General features: G+C 40.3%; 1 protein-coding gene across 1 annotated transcript in view; it reads right to left on the bottom strand.

The window, feature by feature from the left end:
* TSHR (thyroid stimulating hormone receptor) overlaps positions 1–20,774 on the bottom strand; it is a 160,722-nt gene extending 139,948 nt beyond the window's left edge. The window contains exon 1 of the mRNA XM_012476909.3: positions 20,558–20,774. Within this exon, the coding sequence (XP_012332332.2) occupies positions 20,558–20,727 (170 nt within the window). The 5' untranslated portion in view covers positions 20,728–20,774. The remainder of the gene's footprint in view (positions 1–20,557) is intronic.
* Positions 20,775–21,132: the final 358 nt, after the last annotated feature.

Below are 21,132 nucleotides of genomic sequence, written 5' to 3'. Positions count from 1 at the left end.
CCTGTCTCAGCCTCCTGAGTACCTGAGATTAAAGGTGTCCACCACCACACCCAGCTAATTTTTGTATTTTTAGTAGAGATGGGGTTTCACCGTGTTGGCCAGGCTGGTCTCGAACTCCTGACCTCAGGTGATCCTCCCATCTTGGCCTCCCAAAGTGATGGGGACTAGGCCTATTCTAAGCTTCCCCTCAGGAAGACAGGCCCACTGGAATCCTGGATAATCTGTTCCCCAAATGTGTGTGGAGAAGCAGATCTATATCGTGCAAGAGATGGGCTGTGACTGTTATGGAAGTGAGGGCTCCCTTACAGAATGCACTTGCTGTTAAGCTGAGAGGAGTGCAGTTGGCACACCTCACCAACTCAGTGTCCTCCCCACTGTGTGACAGTGGCCCTGCCTCCTGTGCTGCTCAGAAGACCTGAACTAAGGCACCAGGCAATCAGGGAGTGTGATGTGCAGAAAACCAAGGGAAGCATTCAGCAGTGACAAAAGCTTCCGAGCAGTCAACTTAGGAAAGGATCTAAAAATGTCCTTTGGATTTTGCAACAAAGGTTGTTAACTTGACTTTGGCAAGACCTTTTTCAATTGAGTAATGGGGGCAAAAGCCAGATTGCACTAAGCTAAATGGTGAATGGGAAGTAAAAAAGAAAATCAGAAGAGCAACATGAGAAAACTCCTTATGAACATTTAGCTGTGAAGGGAAGGATAAAAGCAGGGAAGGAGTGGTAGGTGGACGCAGATGTGAGAACTATGGAGTGAAATTTTTTTTAGAGGAAAGACACTTGAGCGTGTTTAGATAGCTGTGAAAAAGCATCTGAGAGAGTAGGAGAGGGAGGAAAAAGTAAAGTAGGGTGAGGAAACCACAAGAACATGGATGCAGGTGGAGGACTCGTATTGCTACAAAATAGAAGAAGAAAAGGATGGGTGTAGGTACGTTTAAATTAAATATTTCATTTGCGTTGCTTTGTTTTCATAGCCAAATTCTTTCAAAATCCCTGCATAATAAATTTGTGTCCTTCAAAATATCTGACAAACGATAACCTCCCATAGTCTTGCTCTGCTGAATGGGGAAGATTGTCCCTGAATAAGGAAGAGTTCCATGAACATTCGAGCAATGATGTCCTTGGTCTTCCCAACAGTTTCTGAAATAGGACAGGACCATCTTAAGGTTTTCCTTTAATTGGTGCAAAAGGTAAGGCATGGAATGATTAAGTGCCTTGCTAAGATGCTTAGGACTTCTGGAAGGTCTCCTGACTTCCACTGTCCATTTCTACTTACCACTGTTACTGTATGAATAGTCCTTTCACATAGACACACAACAATTTCCCTGAATTTGGTGGAAAACTGTCCTCTGCTCTTCATCATGACTTTTAGCTGACATAGCTTTATACCAGATATTTTTTCTCTCTATTTTGCTACTGCTGATATTGAAGATATTGGATACAACACAAAAAGATCACAATCCCTCCAAGCAACCCTATTTTTTGGTCATGAAATACATAGTTTCTGCAAAGTGCCAAACGTCTTATGAGTAAAAGGAATCCTTCATAATTACATTAGGCCTTCTATCATCACACAGAACTGAATCAGACAGAGCCTTAAAAGATTCTTTCATGCTTCGTAAAGCACATTTCAGAACTTCTGGCTTTGTTGTTTTAAATTCCAGGGATTGAGGATGGTTGTGAAATGGCAATTTGGTTATGCTACATAAGGCCAACCAAGCATTAAATACGGGCATCTGGAGGGTTTGGAAATACTAACAGGCTTTTCAGCCAAACTCTGGCACAGAACAGACAAATTCGTCTTACAGATTGATGGGCTCCATTGGGACAGAGACCCCCTAGTTAGAATTTCAGTCCCTTTACCCTAGTAGTGGTGTCTCCCTGGGGTGGAATATAACTGGAAGAAGATAAGAACTCTTGGAAGTCTTTAAAATGTCCCCTTTGAAAAGTAGACAAGTGTTGCTCTTCCTAATAGAGCTGTCCAAGCCTGATGCCAAACAGCTGCTGGATGGTCCCCATATGGAAGCTTGCCCTCCACAAATTGATATAATGCTCGCACTGAGGGTTAAATCAGGCCACATCTGACAGGCTGTCAGACCTACTACCGCATTAGTGATAATAGCTAACCTATGATCAAGGCATATTCTGTTACATCATGCTACCAGCACTAGCTCATGAGCTCCTTATAATCACTCAATGTGGGGAGAGCAGATTCTACAAATCTTACTAGATTGTTCATCCTGTGAATTGAGTAGATAGATAGAATCTCCCACACAGGGAGATGGTGGGAGATAAGAATTAGACCACACCTCTTTTGTCTCCACATCTAAAGCAGATTGGGAAAAAATAACTGAAGAGCAAGCTTTGGTAAACATAAGGTGAAGAATAATTTATGTCTCTCATTTAAACATTCTCCAATTCACAGCAAATTTTCTTCCTTGGCACGTCGGTTAAATTTGTTAATGGAGACTTAAAAAATAAGATATAGAAGCCAATATTATGATAGGAAACGTCGATAGAAATAGAATATTGTTGGAATTGTTCTTCAGCTTCCTTTGCATGGATATTGACTCATAAAACGGTTATGAATAATGGCTTCATGCATTGCTATTAAGTCACCGCTTTCTAGAAATGTTGCCTAAGATTACTGTGAGATGCAGAAAGGATAAATGCATAGTGTTCCTCTGCCAACTGGCTAGGAACAGCCTCCTTCACAAGATGGGAACTCTTAAAACCTTTCGACACAGGAAAGTAGTTTTGTAGCTCTAAGCCCCTGAGAATAAGTACACAGATTTTTTGATGTTCAGATTTTTATAGCTAAGGTATAAGGTATTGGAGCATGGAATGGGGCTACTAGCTACATTGGTGTGTCAGAAATGAAGCTGTCCAAAATTGCTGCAAGCTTTAGCCAGGCCTGTTTACATTTGTTTTCCCTTCCGGTCACTTGTCTAATTGCCCATACTCTTTCTCACTCTATGATGTGGATTAAACTTGAAAACATTATGCTAAGTGAAAGAAGTCAGATACAAAGGTCACCTATGGTAGGATTCCATTTCTCTAATATATCCAGAATAGGTAAACCCATAGAGACAGGGAGCAGATTCATGGTTTCCAGGGCTGGGAGGAGTGGGGAATGGGGAATGACTGCTTAATCAGCATGGGCTTCCCTTTGAGATGATGAAAATATTTTGGAACTAGATAGAGGTGATAGCTGTGCACTACTGTGAATATGCTAAATGCCGCTGGATGGTAGGTGCACTTGAAAATGGTGGATTTTATGTTGTGTGTATTTCATATCAACAGAGAGAGGAGGAGGGGAGGGCAAGGGAGAGAGAGAGAAAACAGACCAGATTTAGGAAGATAGCTATGGAATACAGAAGGAGCTTCAGATTTAGAGTTAGGAGACACGAATTTGAATTCTGACTCTTTCTCTTACTGGCTGTGACATAAAAGTCAAAGGAAGATGACCTTTCTGGGTCTCAGTTTCTGCATCTAAATTAGAGTCAAATACCTCTTAAGGAAGACCATGGCGAGCACTGAGATACTGTATGTGGAGACATATAGCATGGGTCTGGGCACAACCACATAACTGAGCACAAACCCCCCCACAGAACAATGATAGGATTTTCAAAGGTGCTACAAAAAACAAAAACCTGTGTAATTTATGTTATAGCTAAAATTGTTACAATGTAATAAAAGTAACTTGGATTAATAACTCACAATAGATAAAAATCATGGCAATTTTCATAAATCCAAACACTGAAGAACTAGGTGTTTTGTAATTATAGTTTATACTCTATTTATCTGGCCTCAGGGCATTAATTTAAATCTAAAAATTTGTGTTATAGAAAATTCTTCCCTCTAGTACTATGTATAGTAATCACATCAAGTTACTATATTTCATAAACTTAAGAGCCAGATATTTTAAACCTTTAATGTCTCAGGAATCAGGAATCCATTGATTAAAAGTGTTGCTGGATCTCCCTGGGGAAGTGCCCACAATGTCACCACAAGCATTATTGGTTAATGTCCCCCCATCATTCCTAAAAGGGACCTCTGGCCATTTGCCAAAGTAACTGTCACCTGGTCAACAGACATCCAAGATTTCTTAAAGATGATTGGATACAAGGTTTGAGCTTATATTGATAGGACTATGTCCCAAGATAAATTGCAGATATTAGTGTCAACTTTAAAGATTTAAAGGATGCAGAATAGTGGCCACTTCATATCCTCGTTCAATTCACCTATCTGCTGCCTGTAAGAAACAAAACAAACAAAAACCCCAAACAAATAGATTGAGGCGAGTGACAATGGACTTTAACAAACTTAACCAACAGGTAGGTGCTATCATAGCTGCTGTGCCAGATATGTCTTCACTGGAACACATCGGCACAGCTTCTAGCACTTTATATGTGATTATCAATCTGGTGCATGTGTTCTCTTCTTGATTCCTATCAATAGAGAGAATCAAAAGTAGTAAACCTTTATACAGGAAGAATAGCAATACCTATTCACTGTTTTGCCCCAGGGGCTCCATTTCATAGGAGTTTGCAGGGATGGGTAGTCTCAACACCGCACACATCATCATACTAGTCTGCTACCTGATGATATGCTAATTAGAGTTGATGGGCAAAAAGTAGAAGAAAGCTGAACGTCAGGGAGTAGCAGATAAATCCCAGAAAGATTCAGGGACCTCTTCCATTGGCAATGTGCTTTGTCTGGGGCATTGTAAAAAATCCCTTCTGGCTGGGTGTGGTGGCTCATGCCTGGGTAATCCCAGCACTTTGGGAGGCCAAGACGGGTGGATCATTTGAGGTCAGGAGTTCAAGACCAGCCTGGCCAACATGGTGAAACCCCCTCTCTACTAAAAATACAAAAATTAGTCGGGCAGTAGTGGCTTGTGCCTGTAATCCCAGCTACTTGGGAGGCTGAGGCAAGAGAATCACTTGAGCCCGAGAGGCGGAGGTTGCATGAGCCGAGATCGCATCACTGCACTGCAGTCTGGGTGACAGAGTGAGACCCTGTCTCAAAAAAAAATCCCTTCTAAAGTGCAGGACACATAGTTATATCTTGCCCTTTCTGCCTTTTACAAAGAAGTACAGCACTTGCTGGGCCTCTTGGCTTTTGGCAGCAGTGTAACCCATTTTCTCATTGGTCAGATAACTCAGAAGGCTGCCAGTTTCAGGTAGGACCTAAAACAAGAGTCTATAACAGATTTAGGCTGAGATATCAGCTGCCCTGCCATGTGGGCCACACAGCCCAGCAGATCTTACAACACTACAGATATCCATCCTGGGCAAGGATGTTCTGTGGATTCTCCAGCAGGTCCCAACAAGAGAATGAAAGCTCAGGCTCTTAAGGTTTTGGAGCAAGGATCTGCCTTCTGAAGGACAGAAATGCCCTTTATGGGTAAGATAATTCCTGGCATGCTATTCTGCCTTAGTAGAGACTGAGATCTCTTCCATGGGACAAGTGACTCTCTGACTGCAGCTGTCCATTGTGAATTGGGTATTGTCAGTTTTACTGAGTCGTAAAGTAAGGTGAGTACACCAGCAATTGATTTTATGATAGAAATTTTACATTTTGGATCAAGCAACTCTAGAAAGGGAAGGTAAATTCATGAATAGGTGGCCTAGACTCCCACTTCCCTTATCTCTGCTGCACTCTCACTGAAATTGGCTTCATGGAGAGCTCCCGAGGACCACTTGATGGAGTTCATAGGTTGGTGCCTGCTTTACAGATTGGCACAATAAATGAATGCCAGCCAAAAAAAGTACAGTACAACCCCACTCAAGGGTGACCTTAAAAAACAATGGTGAAAGGAAATGTTCACAGTCAGTTGATCTGTGAGCATTAGAGCAATCATTCTCTTTGTATGAAGGGAGAAAGAACCATGACAAGGGTATATGTGGAATGCCAAAAGTAGCAAGTAATTTAGCTGGTTGACCACTGGCCTGGAAAGAATATTATTGGAAAATAGAGAACAAGAAAGTCTAGGAAACAAATATGGATGTACCTTTGGGAGTGGGAACCAAAATTCTGTGGACCTTTGTGTCTCACATTAATGCTTGTCAGAGTAGCCACTGGTTACTCCGGTTTGTGGTGAATCTCAAAACCCAGGTAGACGAGATGACTCATTTTATAGATGTCATCCAGTTTTGGTGAAATGAACATGAATGAAGTGGCCACGGTGACAGGAATGGAAGCCAAGCATGGACCCAACAGCTTGGGCTCCTTTTCATAAAATCTAATCAAGATATTTCTGTAAATGATCAACCTGTCAGCAGTATAGTCCAATGCTGCACCCTTGACAAGGCACATTTCCTTAAAGAGAACAGCCAGACATTTGGTGGCAGTTTGATTGCACTGGACCCTTCCCACCCTGTAAGAAATAGTAACTCATTTAAAACATCATGGTTACTTTGGATTGGCCTTCTCTGACTTCAGTGCCTCTACCGGCACCAGCATTCAAGGGTTTATAAACTGCCTGATCTACCAATATGAAAACCTGTACAGCATTGCCTCATCAAGGGATGCATTTCATGGCAGAGAAGGTACAACAAAGGGCATATGAACACTATATCTGCTAGTCTCACTATGTACCCTGTCACGACGAAGCAGACTACCTACAAGAATGGTGGAATGAATTAAAGACCCAGCTAAGGTGCCAACTTGGGGACAAACCCCTGCAGGTTTGGGGATCTGACCTAAGGAAGGATATGAGCTGAATCAGTAGCCAACATATGCCATTGTGTTCTATGTAGCTAGGATACATGCGTCTGAAGGAAGACCCAGGGGCAATGGTAGAATTGGCCCATCTCACCATCACCCCAGTAACCTAACATTCAAATTTTGAGCTTCCTGTCTCAATTCCTGCCCGATTAAAGGTACTAGTTCCTGAGTAGAAAGATTACTTCTCCCAAGTGAAAAATACAGGGAGCTTGATACTATAATGACCACCTGGTCATTTGGGCTCCTCATGCTAGTGGACAAATAGGTAAATAAAGGAGTTTCTCTATTGAGGAATATTAGGCCCTCTTTACCACGAGAAGCTACTACACATTGGGAACAGTGAGGAGTGTCTAGAATGCAGGGAATTCACTGGGGTATCTCTTGGTTCTTTTGAGCCCACGGATAATGGTGATGGAGAAAATACAGCAACAATATCTGACAAGAACAAGGAACTAAGCTTTTGGAGCTGAAGTCTGGGTCTTCCATCAGGCAATTAACTCAACCAGTCAGAGTGCTGGGCAAGGGTGAGACAAATCTAGAATTGGAGTCAAAGAGAGATGAGGACTATCAATAGCATCCTTCAGATCAACTGCAACAGAGCAGACTAGTTTATTTCACAAACCCTCTTGTATTATGTCTTTGCAAAGATTGCATCTTGAAGGAATCTCTGTGGAAGACTGGGCTTGTATTCCCCTTTCTTGTAAAAAAAAAGAAAAATAAGGAAATCTCATTCTTACATAATCAGAGGCGCTGTATTTTATTATGGGAGCCAGATATAATGAAAAGCTTGGGCAAATCTGAGTTGTGCAAAAAGGCTAACCAGCCCTGGATACCTGCTATATATCATTTTAGATTCTCTCAGGATTGCCTCTTATACTGGCCCTGCTGCAGCTACCAGTTCTGTATGATCTCTGACTAGCTTCACGCAGGTACGACTCGACAGTACTGCACCTCAGCCCTGCACCACACACCTCTCATCTCCCACCTGGAGACTTTTTAATTAATATCAGGAAATAGCTCATCACCCAGGCACAAGAAACCTGGAAGGTCAGTAGGATTAACTCCCTGACTCATGGGAGCCAAGAACGGATGGATAGACATTTTACCTTTCCTCTCTCCTAAAACAAGTGTCCTGAGATGCATGTCATCTGAATTCTCAGGTGGCCTCAGGGGTTTCAGCAACCATTTGTTTCTAGCAGCAGGAAACTCTCCCACTCTCCCTGCTTCACTTGCCCATCCTACCTTCTCTTCCTGGAATCACACTCCCCAACAAAAATTCTCACACAGGCTCTGCTTTCTGGAGAATTCAGGCTAAGATATCGCTGACTCCCCTCTTTTGCTTGAAGTCCACATAATCTGTTAGAAAATCCTGTTGGAGTTACCTCTAAAATAAGCCCAGGCAATTTCTTACTACATTTCCTGCAAAAAAGCTGGTTCAAGCCAGTACCATCTTTTACCTGATTAAGAAACATAGTAGCCAGGGTGATCCTACTAAAATGTAAGTCAGGTCAGGGCGAGGCACAGTGGCTCACGTCAGCATTTTGGGAGGCCGAGGTGGCTAGATCCCCTGAGGTCAGGAGTTTAAGACCAGCCAGACCAACATGGTGAAAACCTGTCTCTGCTAAAAATACAAAAATTAGCCAGGCATGGTGGCACATGCCTGTAATCCCAGCTTCTAGGGAGGCTGAGGTAGGAGAATTGCTTGAACCCGGAAGGAGCAGCTTGCTGTGAATCAAGATTGCACCATTGCACTCTAGCCTGGGCAACAGGGCAAGACCCCATCTCAAAAAAAAAGTAAGTCAGGTCTTGCTTTTTTGCGTATGTGGCTCAAAATCCTTAATATCTTCTTATCTCATTCCAAAAATAAGCATATATATATATATATATATATAGTTTGCTTGTTTGTTTCTCCTCCAGATATTAGCCTGGATTCCTTTTTTAGCTCCTTCAGGTCCCTATTCAAATGTCATTTTCTCAGTGATGTCTTCTGTTATGGACTGAATATTTGTGTGTTCCCCAAATTCATATGTCCTAACCCCTGATGTGATAGCATTAGAAGATGGGGCTTTGGGGAGGAAATTTGTTTATAAGGGTGGAACCCTTATGGTTGAATGAGTGCCCTTATAATAAAAAACACAAGAGAGATGATCTTGGCTTTTTGCTATGTGAGGATACAAGGAGAAGATGGTCAAGTGCAGACCAGAAAGCAGCCCTCACAAGGCAACAGATCAGTCAGCACCCTGATCTCAGACTTCCAGTGTCCAGAACTGTGAGAAGTAAATGGTGGTTGTGTAAGCAAGCCACCCAGTCTACGATGTTCTGTTAAAGCAGCCCAAACGAAGACACCTTACTGACCATTTAAAATGCAACGTCCAGCATTCCTTCTCCCTCTTCCTTCCTTTATATTTCTCCATTATACTTTTCACCATCTGACATTCTCTGTTTTACTTTTTTTTCTTTTTGGATATTTTCTCCTGTTAGGATGTAAGCTCAGTGGAGTCATTTATTATATATCAATGCCTAGAATAGTACTAGTATATGATACATGAGCAATAAATACTTATTTAAAAAACAAAGAAGGAAAGAAGGAAGAAAAATTTATAATAAAATGCCACCAATCTAGAGGTAGTATTTCTGGTCACCTCAAATCTTTGGACCATGTCCATAAACCAGAAATAACTGCAAAGGGTATTGATTTGGAAACACTGCCATTGTAAAGCCCACTAAAGACTTTCTCATGGTAGAGTATTTCATTTATGCCTGTCCTTAGATCCTCTTTATTCTCATGCACAGAGCCCTTCCCTGAAAGTAGCCTTCTAGTTTCTTGGCTTAAGAAAAGATTGAAATAACAAAATATAAAGTGACAGTACCTGGCAATAAGAGGAGACAATTTCAGTCTCCTCTCTGGAGTTGCATAATTATGAGAACGCACAGGCATGGGTAAGATTAAGTTAATGCCTGGAAAATATAAGCCAGAAGGTTCATGTATCATGTAAATACAGAGATCGTGTTTTCTAAAAGAAAAATTTGGACATAAGGAAGCTCTTTCCAGGTGCACAAGTGATGTGGAAAGTTTAGATTAAAATGATGATGAAGTATTTGAATTTCTGAAATAGTCTGATGGCAGTCTTTTTGATGAGACTGTACCATAAACATCCAGGACACCTGTCACCACATGTAAGAGAACAATATTTATAAGCTGTCTTAAAAATCACAAGTGCCAGCTTTGTAATTAAAAAATTGTTTGAAAATTTCTGAAATACCCGAAATGTTCTTAAAGATTCACACAGAAAGGAAGCAAAGTAGGTAGGGTCTGATATATAAATGGAAGACTTTAAAACCCAGTCTGTAATTTTGAACAAACGGGGCCATTTTGCCCATTCTTAAAATTTTCAAATGCTATTTTTTAATTAATGTAATGAAAGGCAGAGAGTAATTAAGTATGTTGACCAGATTCAGTAAAAATGACAACAGAGTCAGTATGAAGAATTTCACATCATGTAGGAAGCATTAGAAACTTGTGAAATCTGTTTTTAAACTATTGACTTGAAAAGGTTGCAATGTTTAGTGAATTTCTGTGTGAAGAGCCTATCAAGGGACAGGCTAAGTGCAAGCCATAAAGAAAGTAATCACCATAATAATATATTCAAAGAAAAACCATCACATTCAAAAGTCAGGTAGTTTTCACTTATTTAAAAAATCTATCTGTTAGGGTTGTTTGCAATATAATAAAAAGATTGAGTCATAGTGAATACACTTACAAAATACCAAATTATTCCTAAGCAGAATTTCTTCACTTGTGAGTGGTCAAGGATGTCTTTGAAGATCTAAGGAAAGTTATAGAGTCTCAGAAAGGCACTGATTGAGACAAACTTTCACATAACCACAGATTCCTAAGAGCACAGCCACGAACTCCTCAGAGGCCCATGAACTTTTGTCTGATAAACCTTAATCCAAAGGGTAACAAACACATTTTGTACAACCAGAAAACACTAAAATAATCAAATAGATCAATTTAACCGAATTTCTCAGCTCTGGACAAAAAATGACAACTATTCTAATAAATTGACTGATGAATTCAGACAAACCTAATTCATTCAACAATATGTTTTATGCATTATGAATGAGTTTTCTATGCTTACTACTTCATCAGAGGTGATTTAAGAAAATAGACTTAGGCCCCAGGATAGCTAGTTTGTTCACACAGATGAAAACTGGATATTCTGGATCTAAGCCTCTGATATCATGTCTGAATGAGCTTGATCTCATCAAAACTGATCTGATTGTTAAGGTTGGACTTTTAAACACACACAATGCTGCCTCCCAAAAACATCTTCTCTGGCCTATGGTGCCTGCCATGTGGGTCTTCAAGTCATCCCTTTGGGTCAAGTTACTGAGATATGCAACTTCATTCCTTTACCAGGAAGGCAGAAAAATACTTCAGGAAGGTATATATGAAGCTGCGTGAAAAACACTTATATGATACAAAATAATTTGTAATTTTCTTGGTAAAAATTCTTTGTGATTTTTTTGGAAGTTACATTAAAAAAAACAAAAACAAAAACTGGAGATTTCAAGGGAAGGCATGCTTGTTCTGGAATGCTTCTAGGTGCCCCAGCTGTCCCAGGGAACTCTTCTCCTTTCCTCTTGCCTAGGAGTACTACATTTGGAAAGCTTAGGAAACACTGGTAAAGTTAATATTCCTTAAAGGTGGCTGTTAGAGTAATGCCTTTCACATAGTTTTAGTAACATAAGCATAGGGCCAGACAAGCAGTGAGAGAAGGGAACTCCATCAAATGTCATTTTAGTATCTGAAAAACTAGCATCCCAGATAATCAGGAAAAATATTAAGGCAGAATTCCATCTATCCTAATATAGCAATAAAACTCAAGGACTTTTTGAAAAAGAATCCTAAAAGGGTGTGAGGGATCCAATGGAACGACCCTAAAGTGCCTCCAGAGCCATTCATTCACTCATTCATTCATTCATTCATTCCTCTATTAGACAAATATTTATTGACTACCTATTACATATCAAACTCTTTTTGGGCACTTGGAGCATATAAACTGAAGAAAATAGACAAATGACAACAGAACAAACTAAAAAGCTTCCTTTTTATTATAGAGGAATGCACAAAGACTCTTGTGGAAAACAAATTTAAAAATAAGAATAAATTTTGTGGTCTATTAGAAGGTGACAGTGCTATGGGATAATTTTGTTTTGAAAGCAGGAGTGTTCAGTTTTAAACAAAGTGATTAGTAAAGGCTTAATTGAGAAGAAAACAATTAAACAGAAACTTGAAGGAGGTGAGGAAGTTAGCCATGAGGACGTCTGGGAAAGCGATGGTCCAGGGAGAGGGAAGAATGGAATGTGAGAAGCCCGACATGTTTGAGGCCAGCAGAGAGGATGAAATGAAAGCTGAATTACCAAGAGAGAATAATAAAAAAAAATAGCATCAGAAAAATAAAGATCTGGATCATGTAAGGCCTTTGGGGCCACCATAAGGACTTTGATTTTTATTTTGAGATAGCCAGGAGGGTTCTGAGAAGAGGCAGGATACCACCTGATTTATATTTTTAAAGATCTCTCTGGTTGCTGTGTGAAGAATAGATTGACAATAAAAGTGAAAGCAAACCAGCTAAGAGGCTCCTTCCATAAACTAGAAGGCAAGGCATTTCAGGTCCCTTAAGAGAGCCAAAGAATTGCAAATCTTAACTGAAGGAGTAAAGGAGCTTTGCTACTATCTATGTGGCGGTTGCAGATTTTGAGGTGGTACTGAGAGACCAACCCTCTTTTTAAGTGATAGACTCCCACCTATGGCAATAAAAAAGGCTAAGCGTGTCCCATGGGCCTCTGGACTTCATGGTCCAATAGGAAGATCTATTAATGTTAGTAATTCATCCTCAAAATTGGGACATCTTTGAGAGTGAAAGGAATGCTATTAATCACACTTGAATGACAGATGTAATGGGGTTCAAGACATTCTATCCCCAAATGTGACACCTTGGCATTTGAGAAAACAGCAGAAGCAGAAGGTCTCCAACTTTTCCCTGCCCTTCTCCCCTGAAGCAGGTCACACAGTAATTCTCTGGCCTTCCTCTAAAGTAGGTCATAAGACCCTCATTTCAGAGGGGCTCTCCCTACACCAAGAGAAAAAGAATGAAGACACAGAGACACCAAGATGAATTTGAACAAACAGGACTTGCTAAGATCCCCCCACCAACCACAGTTTATTACAATTCAGCGATATCCTTTTGTCCTCCAATCTGCATGACTGTCCATAAAAATATATAGTTTTCTCTGTTCCTTTGGGTCTTCATTACTGAAGGCTCCAGTGTCATGTAAAACTTGTATTTAATAATTGTTTAATTTTTTTTCTTGTCAATCTGTTTTTTTGTTGTTGTTATTGTATGGTCTCAGCCATGCATCATGTGATAGGTAAAGAAAAGATATTTTCTGCCCTCCAAGAGGAGGGTCCATTTGGATAGGGATGGAACCTGGCAACCAGTGGATGCTTCCATAAAGAACCTGGAGTTCATTAGGGGAGGAAGATCAATTTGTTTAATTAATAAACATTTTTTAGCTTGGGAAAATTTAGAGTTAACAATCTAAATGAGACTCTAAATCAGACTCAAAGTATTAATATGTTTGTGTTGAGTTTAAGAATAATCTCTCTCTCTCTCTCTCTCTCTCTCTCTCTATATATATATATATATATATATATATATGGTATTTTGAGTATTTGTATTAACAGAAGTTGTTGACCTCGTTGCGATATCTAATAGATTGGTCTTGCTATTTCAATTTAAAACGTATAATTGAGTAATTTATTTTGACTTGTGATTTAAGTTGAAAAGGAAATTAGAGGTTTTAATAAGTTTACCTGTATAGTGTTCACTGGGAGGCGGTAAATTTTCTATAATTTTGCATGTATTACTGGGAGAAAAATGTGTTTCAATGAAAAGGTGTGTATTGACTAGAGTATACCCTTTCAAGTTTCTCAGTCTGATTCTAAGGGAATTATTTTACAATGTTGTAGATTGTAGATAATTGTAGCAATGCAAAACAATTTTGTGATGGTCAATTCTGTCCTGTATGGAAAAGCTTCTATGAACTTTCCTCCCTCACTGGGGAAGAAGCTAGTTTTGCCTCCATCTACATTGTCACTCTGATATTCCTAATCTATAAATATGTCTAGTTTGTGGGCCATCCTTTATACCAGTTGTAATATCTTACCAGGTTCCTCATTATGGTGGGTTAAAGCATCCCCCTCTAAATTCATATCTGTCTGGAACCATGGAATGTACCTTTACTTGGAAATATGGTCTTTGTAGATGAATTAGGGTGGGCCTAAAACCTATAATTGGAATGATGCAGGGAAGGCCATGGATTGCCAGCAGCAACTGGCACCTAGGAAGAACCAGGAGGATTTGTCCCAAGAGTCTTCAGAGAAAGCGTGGCCCTGCCAATACCTTGATTTCTGACTTTTAGCTTCTAGAACTGTGAGAGAGTCAACTTCTGTTGTTTTAAGCCACCCAGTTTGTGTTACGTTGTTATGGCAACCTTAGGTAGCTTATATACACTCATCAGTGAGTTAATTAAAATCTTTGGCATGTGTTCAATTTGTAGCTGTGTGAGAGTTACAATTTTACCTTTCTGTGAAAATGTTGACAGTATTAACTCATTCATACCACCCAGGAATCTGGTGAGTCAGGGACTATTACCCTTTTTTTATAGATGGAGTAACTGAGACCCAGAGGAACTAAGCAATGTTCCCCAGAGCATATTTAGGAAATAGCAGACCAAGGCATTCAACCCAGAGGATCTCACTCCAGAGTTTGGCTGTCTAAAAACTTAGCATTCCTGGTACTTACAAAGTTTAATATAATAGATGCTACAGAATTTTCTAAGGATTGGGAAAGTTTCATCAAGCATTCAAGTACTTTAAAACAAAATACATTAAATTTGTTTTCATTTAAATGATTTATTATTTTACTAAACTTTATAGGAAATCAGTTATTAAAATATTATTAAGTGACAAAATACTCCTCACAGTAATTATTACAATTAGATTTCCAAACAAAATAATAAATATATAGAAAACTCAATAAAGAACTAGGTTTTACATTTATTTCTTTAACAAATCAAATATTAATTTACAAAGCCAGTTACCCCCATTAACTTTTTTTTGTGCACAGAAACTCCTCCCAAGGTCATCAGAATTCACCTCCCAAGGACATCAGAATTCACCTCGACTGAGTTATGAAGGGAGGAGTATCAAATTTTATTGTCTATTAATATGTTCATCCCAAGGGAATAAATCAAACTCTTTCAGCTTTCAGGTCAGAATTCTTCAAAGCTCTTGGAATACCATGTCTCCACCCTCCCCCTCCTCCCCTGAAACTTCTTACACCCAACTCCTACTGGTTCTTCAGGAGGTAGTTCAAAGCCTTCTCTGAACCCCATTTTAAGCGAGTATCGCTCATCCCTACTAAAAGCCTACTCAACGCACTTACACAATTATAACTCTGTGTTTATGTAATTATTTGATTAGTATGCAGCTCCCACACTAGACTGTAAGATCCCTGCAGACAGGAACATGTTGGTGGTGTTCTCCATTAAATCCAGAGTGTGACACAGTGTCTGGAATGTAGTCAGTCCTTAATAAAGATTTGCAGAATGAAGAAAGTGATAAGCAATGGAGAGGGCATATGGCCTGTCTTCAGTGGGGAATTCCCCATTGTGTGTAATATTAGAAGGACCCAGTTCTGTGTCTCCTACTTCAGACACCAAAAGTGGGCGGGGGACCTCCTTCCTCTGTCTACCTCCAGCAGCTATGACTTGCCAGCCAATCAAATGTTCCCATACAGGATACCACTCTCAAGTAGGTGATTTAAAGACACAGGGACAGTTGGGAAATTATTGATGACAGCACATAGACAGTCTGGCAGCTACAGGACCGCAGATGTCCAGTGGCTGTGGTTTCTATATTGTCTGTGGAATTGTCCTAAACAAATGATTCACTGTGGCTCCAGCTCCTTGCCCACTATAAGCCTTGGCCTATTTTCAAAGCCTGGTCCTAAAATAATTCTGTAAATGACATGTTCTTTCAAAATACTTTTTTCTTCCTTAAGCTAAACAGAGTGGGTTTTCTGTTACTTACCATCAGAAATCTTGATTTAAATGCATATATATATATATGTCTAAATATATCTATGTACAGGTATATAGATATATTCCCTCTCTATATAAATTCTCTCTCATATATATGTGTATATATATGATAGACAAATTTTATTGTCTATTATTATGTTCATCCCAAGTGAATAAATCAAATCCCTTTAACTTTTAGGTCAGAATTCTTCAATCTGCTTAGAACACTGTTTCATATGTATGGGAAAGGAGAGAGAGAATGGAAGAGAATAATTCACAGATCCTGGAAATATGAAATGAAATCACCTTTACAAGTGTGGGGCCATGTTTGGGGAGCACGTGGGTGTGGAAGCAGAGGGCTTCTCTTTAGGTTGGAAACAATTGTTATTCAAGTTACAACCACCGATTGTGACTAAAACCATTGTGAAATATACAAAACATCCACCCTTCTTTAAGTGTGGAACAAAGATAACTTGGAGATACACGGGATTATTTTAGGTGGAGTGCCCACTCGGCATTAAATAACACCGAATCACACAGTGAGAAAGTAATTCCTTTTTCTGTTGTCTTTCCATCCTTTCAATATGACCAGGGACACCATGCCAGATTGCTACCTCTTTACTACTTATTAACACTTCGTTGGCTTCCTTTTTAACAAAGAGAAGGCAGCTGTAGGTTCAGTATATTCAGACAATAGTCTCTAGCTAGAATTTAATTATATTTTTGTTGTTGCTGTCTTTAGTTTTCTATTACCTCTTATTTATACCAAGTCATGCTAATTTTCCACTTGTAACCATTCTAAATTTATTTCAGTTAGAGGAGTGAGTCAACTTAAAAATACTGAGTAAATAACAGCACAGATGGAATACAGGGCACAAAAGACAAAGATGGTGAATGATTATCTTCAGTTTAGTAAACATTGAGAGAGTCCATGAATCAGAGCCACAGACTCAGTATGCAAATGACTAAAAACAGAACCTGAAAACAACAACTCCTTCAGAAACATTTCTGAAGGCATGCATGTGAACAAACCACTTACTTCATTGAAACTCAAGACCAAAGATGGCAGTGGGGTTGGAGAAGGCAGAGGTGGAAATTATCATCATGATGAAACTGAAAGCAGGTAGGTTAAATGAACACAGTAAGGCATGTCAGCACTCTCTTGAGGAAGAATCCACACATACCAAGAATGGTTGTCAAATCCTATCTACCTCCTCCTTCAGAGAAGGAAGGATCTTCTCATGCACAGAAGCAAGAAATGGCAACTTTCTGAGTAAGAGAGGGTGATGGGTCAATCTTGTTATCCTTGGTTTTGAGATAATACGATCTATAATTATATGCCAACATTTAAATTTAAAATTTTATTCTCTTCATTTAAGTTTTCTTAAATCAGTAATTTTCAATTGAAGAGAGTGATTTTTTTTTTCAAACTACCTACATAGCAAAGATTCTAGAATGTTCCACTGGTGGAGGGGGAAGCAGGCATCCCAGCTCTCCCTCACCTTCCACTCAGGTAAAGCCAATGAAAGTGCATCATGCCCTTCTGGAGGGGAGGAGAGAGGAAAAGACACAGCATCACTTCTTCAGTGAGGGCCACAGTCCGTAACTGTCTCCCCTCCATCCATAAGACCACACGGGGCTGGGATATGGGTAGTAGGACAAGAGAGCTGTTTACCTTTCAGAACAATAGTCTATGAGTAGAAGATAAGCTTTAGAAAGAGTTGCTCCCGGCACCATAATAATTTGTAAAATGTCTAAGAAGTGGTTACACAGCAATCTCGATGAAGGTTGCAGAAGTAATGCAAGTAACTCTACAAGAACAAAATACCTTACATTTAAACCCTGCGTGAGCTCTTCAAAAACTTTAAAAAGAGGTACACTCTGAATAATATAAAACTTGTGAGGGAACATGCCTCAGTAGTAGATCCTGTATAATTTAAGTAGACCAAAAAGGGGTCGCCACCCAGAATGGCTTTTTAATGACAAAGATTTAGTTTGTTTCAGCAGGGAATACCTTCCATAACTTAGATACAGTCTTTCTTTTCCTCTTCCCTCTCTTTCTTCCTTCCTTCTTTCCTTTCACTACTAACCTCCTGCTTTTTGAGTTCTTGCATCTGATGAATAGCCCCCAAGGTTATCTATTGGTTTATTGGACATGCCTTGTTTTCAGACTTTTTTCTCCAGAGCTTATGACCATCAGGGGAAAACTGGGACGGTGAGACACACTTTTCATCTGCAAGTGGTGGCTTATGGGTGCAGGCTCCGTGGTTGATGATATGATATTTCAAATTCTGACTTTACTACTTACGAGCTGTGCAACATTGAGCAGATTACTTCATTTTTATTTTTTTGCCTCAATGTCTTTATCTATAAATGAGGATAATAACATCACCTACTTAACTGGATTTGGTAAGGATTCATTGGGTGAGTTCTTGAAACATGCTGAGAACAGGACCCCCCCATAAGTAAATACAATATAATTGTTAGCTTTACATGTTTTGCTTCTCTCATATGCTTTTTTGGGGGGGGCAAGAGTTCTACCACCCCCAAAAGAGCTGAAAATTTTTCTACTGTTGCAGATGGTTGTAGCCATTGTTCAAAAGAGACTACCATATTGTTTTACCCATACTTTTCATCAAGTTTCTCTTTCCATCTCAGAATAACTTTATTCTTCAGAACATACTACCTCACTCCCCATTATTCTCAAGGTCAGATCCTCCTTGCCGCTCTTTTACCAATAGTCTGTCCTTCCCTCAGACTATTCTCATCAGTATCATGTCATCACCTACAAAGTACATAGTTGAACCTTCTCTTTTACCCAGAAGGAAATTTGGCTCCTTCCAATCAGTCATCTTACACAGTTTCACAGTTAGTAAAGAAGAACTGAGGGGATTGCTGGTTTCCTGACTCTTGTTCCATTGCTCATTTTCCATTACCCTTTCTTTCTCAACTTTTGGTTGGCGTTTTAAACAGGATGTCTCTGAGTTTCTTTGCACTGTCAGAGCTACATCGCTCTTCAATGACTTGAATTTCTGCTCCTGTTAAGTCTCTGAAGAAGGGATGTCTTTGGATTTCTTTCTCCCCAACACACAGTGGACATTCAGAGACCTGGCATATTCATGTGTTCATTCATTCACTTAAGCTTTTTTTTGCGTGTCTAAGTAGTTTCAGGGTTTCAGGAATTCAGGGTTGAATGACAGTGTCCCCGTGTTAGAGAAGTTGTGTCCTGGTTGTGTGGGCATGCAAATAAATAACAAGTTACAAGAAAGCAAACAATGCCTAAGGGATAAGCAGAGAACCCTTTTGGGAAGGAGGGTATACCTCACCCAGCCTGAGGGTCATAGGTCAGGAGAAGCTTCCTGCAGTGTTGATCCAGAATCTGGATCTGGGACTAGGCATTAGCCAGACGAAGACAAGGGTCAAATGTGCTTTAGGCAGAGGGGCCGGAACGTGGGAAGGACAGCAAGGGCAGCAGTAATAGCAGGGACCTTTGGGGAAGTCCCAGAAGTTCTTTTCAGTCAGAGGGTGAAGTTAGAGAAATTAGGAGCAATGAGATTGGAAAGACTTGACTAGGTCTTGAAAGATTTGGTAGGCTGCACAAAAAACATTTTATTCTAGTGGTGACAAGCAACCCATGTGGAGGTGTAATCAAGAGGGTATTACATCTTTTACACGTTTTATTCTGTGGTAGCAGCAGGGAGAATGACTACCACACTGTTTGGAGGTTACTGAACTAATTAATTCAGGTGTGCTAAGAAAGGAGGGTATCTCAGAGCAAAGAAATACATCTCTGAGCTGAAATAGTCACCATCTACCGTTAAATAGTCTTAATAAGCTAAATTCTTGAGAAAATCTAGAAGTGCAACTTTCCCATTTCTTTTCGTCTATCAACATTTTCTTTAATAACCTGCACTTTCTTACCTTACTGGATTTAACTAGCCCAGGTTGTTTTACTATCTTTTCTTTCTGTTCTATTTTTAACCAATCAAGAGAGACTTTATTCCCTTGGTTTTGTCTACAATTTCAATGGTCACTGATTTAAATTACTGTTAAGAAACAGATTATGTATGTACAATCTTATTTAACATCAGGTTTCTAATTTGGTAACATTTAACATGCAGATAAATGTACTATGCTTTTATGAAATTTCATGTCTTTATACCTCTACCATGCCTATCGCAAAGCAGGGTTCTGGATGCACTATTTCACTGGCAGTTCACATTTGAGTAAGTAACTTACACATACTGTACAGACAGTTGATTTTAAAAAGGGGCCCTGATTAAACTTTTGTCAACAATTTGATGAATCAGCAGAACTGCCAAGATAACCTCCCATCTAGAAAAACAAAAAGAAGAAATACATATTTTTGCAATTTTTGATTACCCAAGATAAGCTCAAAAGGGTCCATTCCTGAGTTGCCATTATCCTTATTAATTCAAATAAAACATTTAACCAGGGTTAGGTAAAGTGCAGAATAGCAGCTTTTTGGAAAGAACAACTCTTGCTGTCATTGTACACCAAAGTTTTGTAACCTTTTCGTGTGTGTGTGTGTGCGCGCACACACACACACACCCCCTTTCGGGCTGTTTTTGAGCTGCTTTTGTGCACGTCGGTCCACCTCTGCAGGTGCCCTGTGTCTCTGGGTCCTACCCTGACCTCTCCCGGGTACTCACAGAGTCTGCGTACTGGGCGGTAAGCTGGGGATGCGTTGAATATTCTTGCAGGTGACTCTGAAGTCCTCCTCCTGATGGCACTCGCAGGGTGGAGACGAACACCCCTTTCTGCCCAGGGCCCTGGGCAGGGCGAGCAGCAGCACCAGCTGCAGCAGGTCCACCGGCCTCATTTTCCACGGGACCCGGGGCTATTTCTCCATCCTCCGCAATCGCCTCATTCCCGGTCCTCTGCACCTCGGGTTACCCCAGGCCAAAGGAGACCTGGGAGCGGGAGGCGTGGGAAGAGGGAGGGCTCCAAGGGGTGTGACCTCACCACTGTAGAGGAGGCTGGAGAAGGGGAAGAAGAGGCACTTAAGTGCTCCGCTTCCCTAGGCAACCTCGACCCAAACAAGCCTGCTTGCTGCACTCTCCTTGGCTGGACCCACGCAGTCCGCTCCGTCTGTTCCCTGACACCCAACACCCGTCCTGGCTGTCCCCTCTGTTTTCCAGCCCGCTCCCCCGCGCTCCTCCCATTAGTTCTCTCCAAAGCCTAGTTTAGATGCTCCCTCCTTTCCTCGTCTTTAATTCCAAGAAGC

This window comes from Aotus nancymaae, unplaced genomic scaffold (assembly GCF_030222135.1).
Source record: "Aotus nancymaae isolate 86718 unplaced genomic scaffold, 86718_ANA_hifiasm-v0.15.2.pri h1tg000011l, whole genome shotgun sequence".
Classification (NCBI taxonomy): domain Eukaryota; kingdom Metazoa; phylum Chordata; class Mammalia; order Primates; family Aotidae; genus Aotus; species Aotus nancymaae.
Note: the sequence above shows the minus strand (reverse complement) of the source record. Positions and strands in the feature narration are given on the sequence as shown.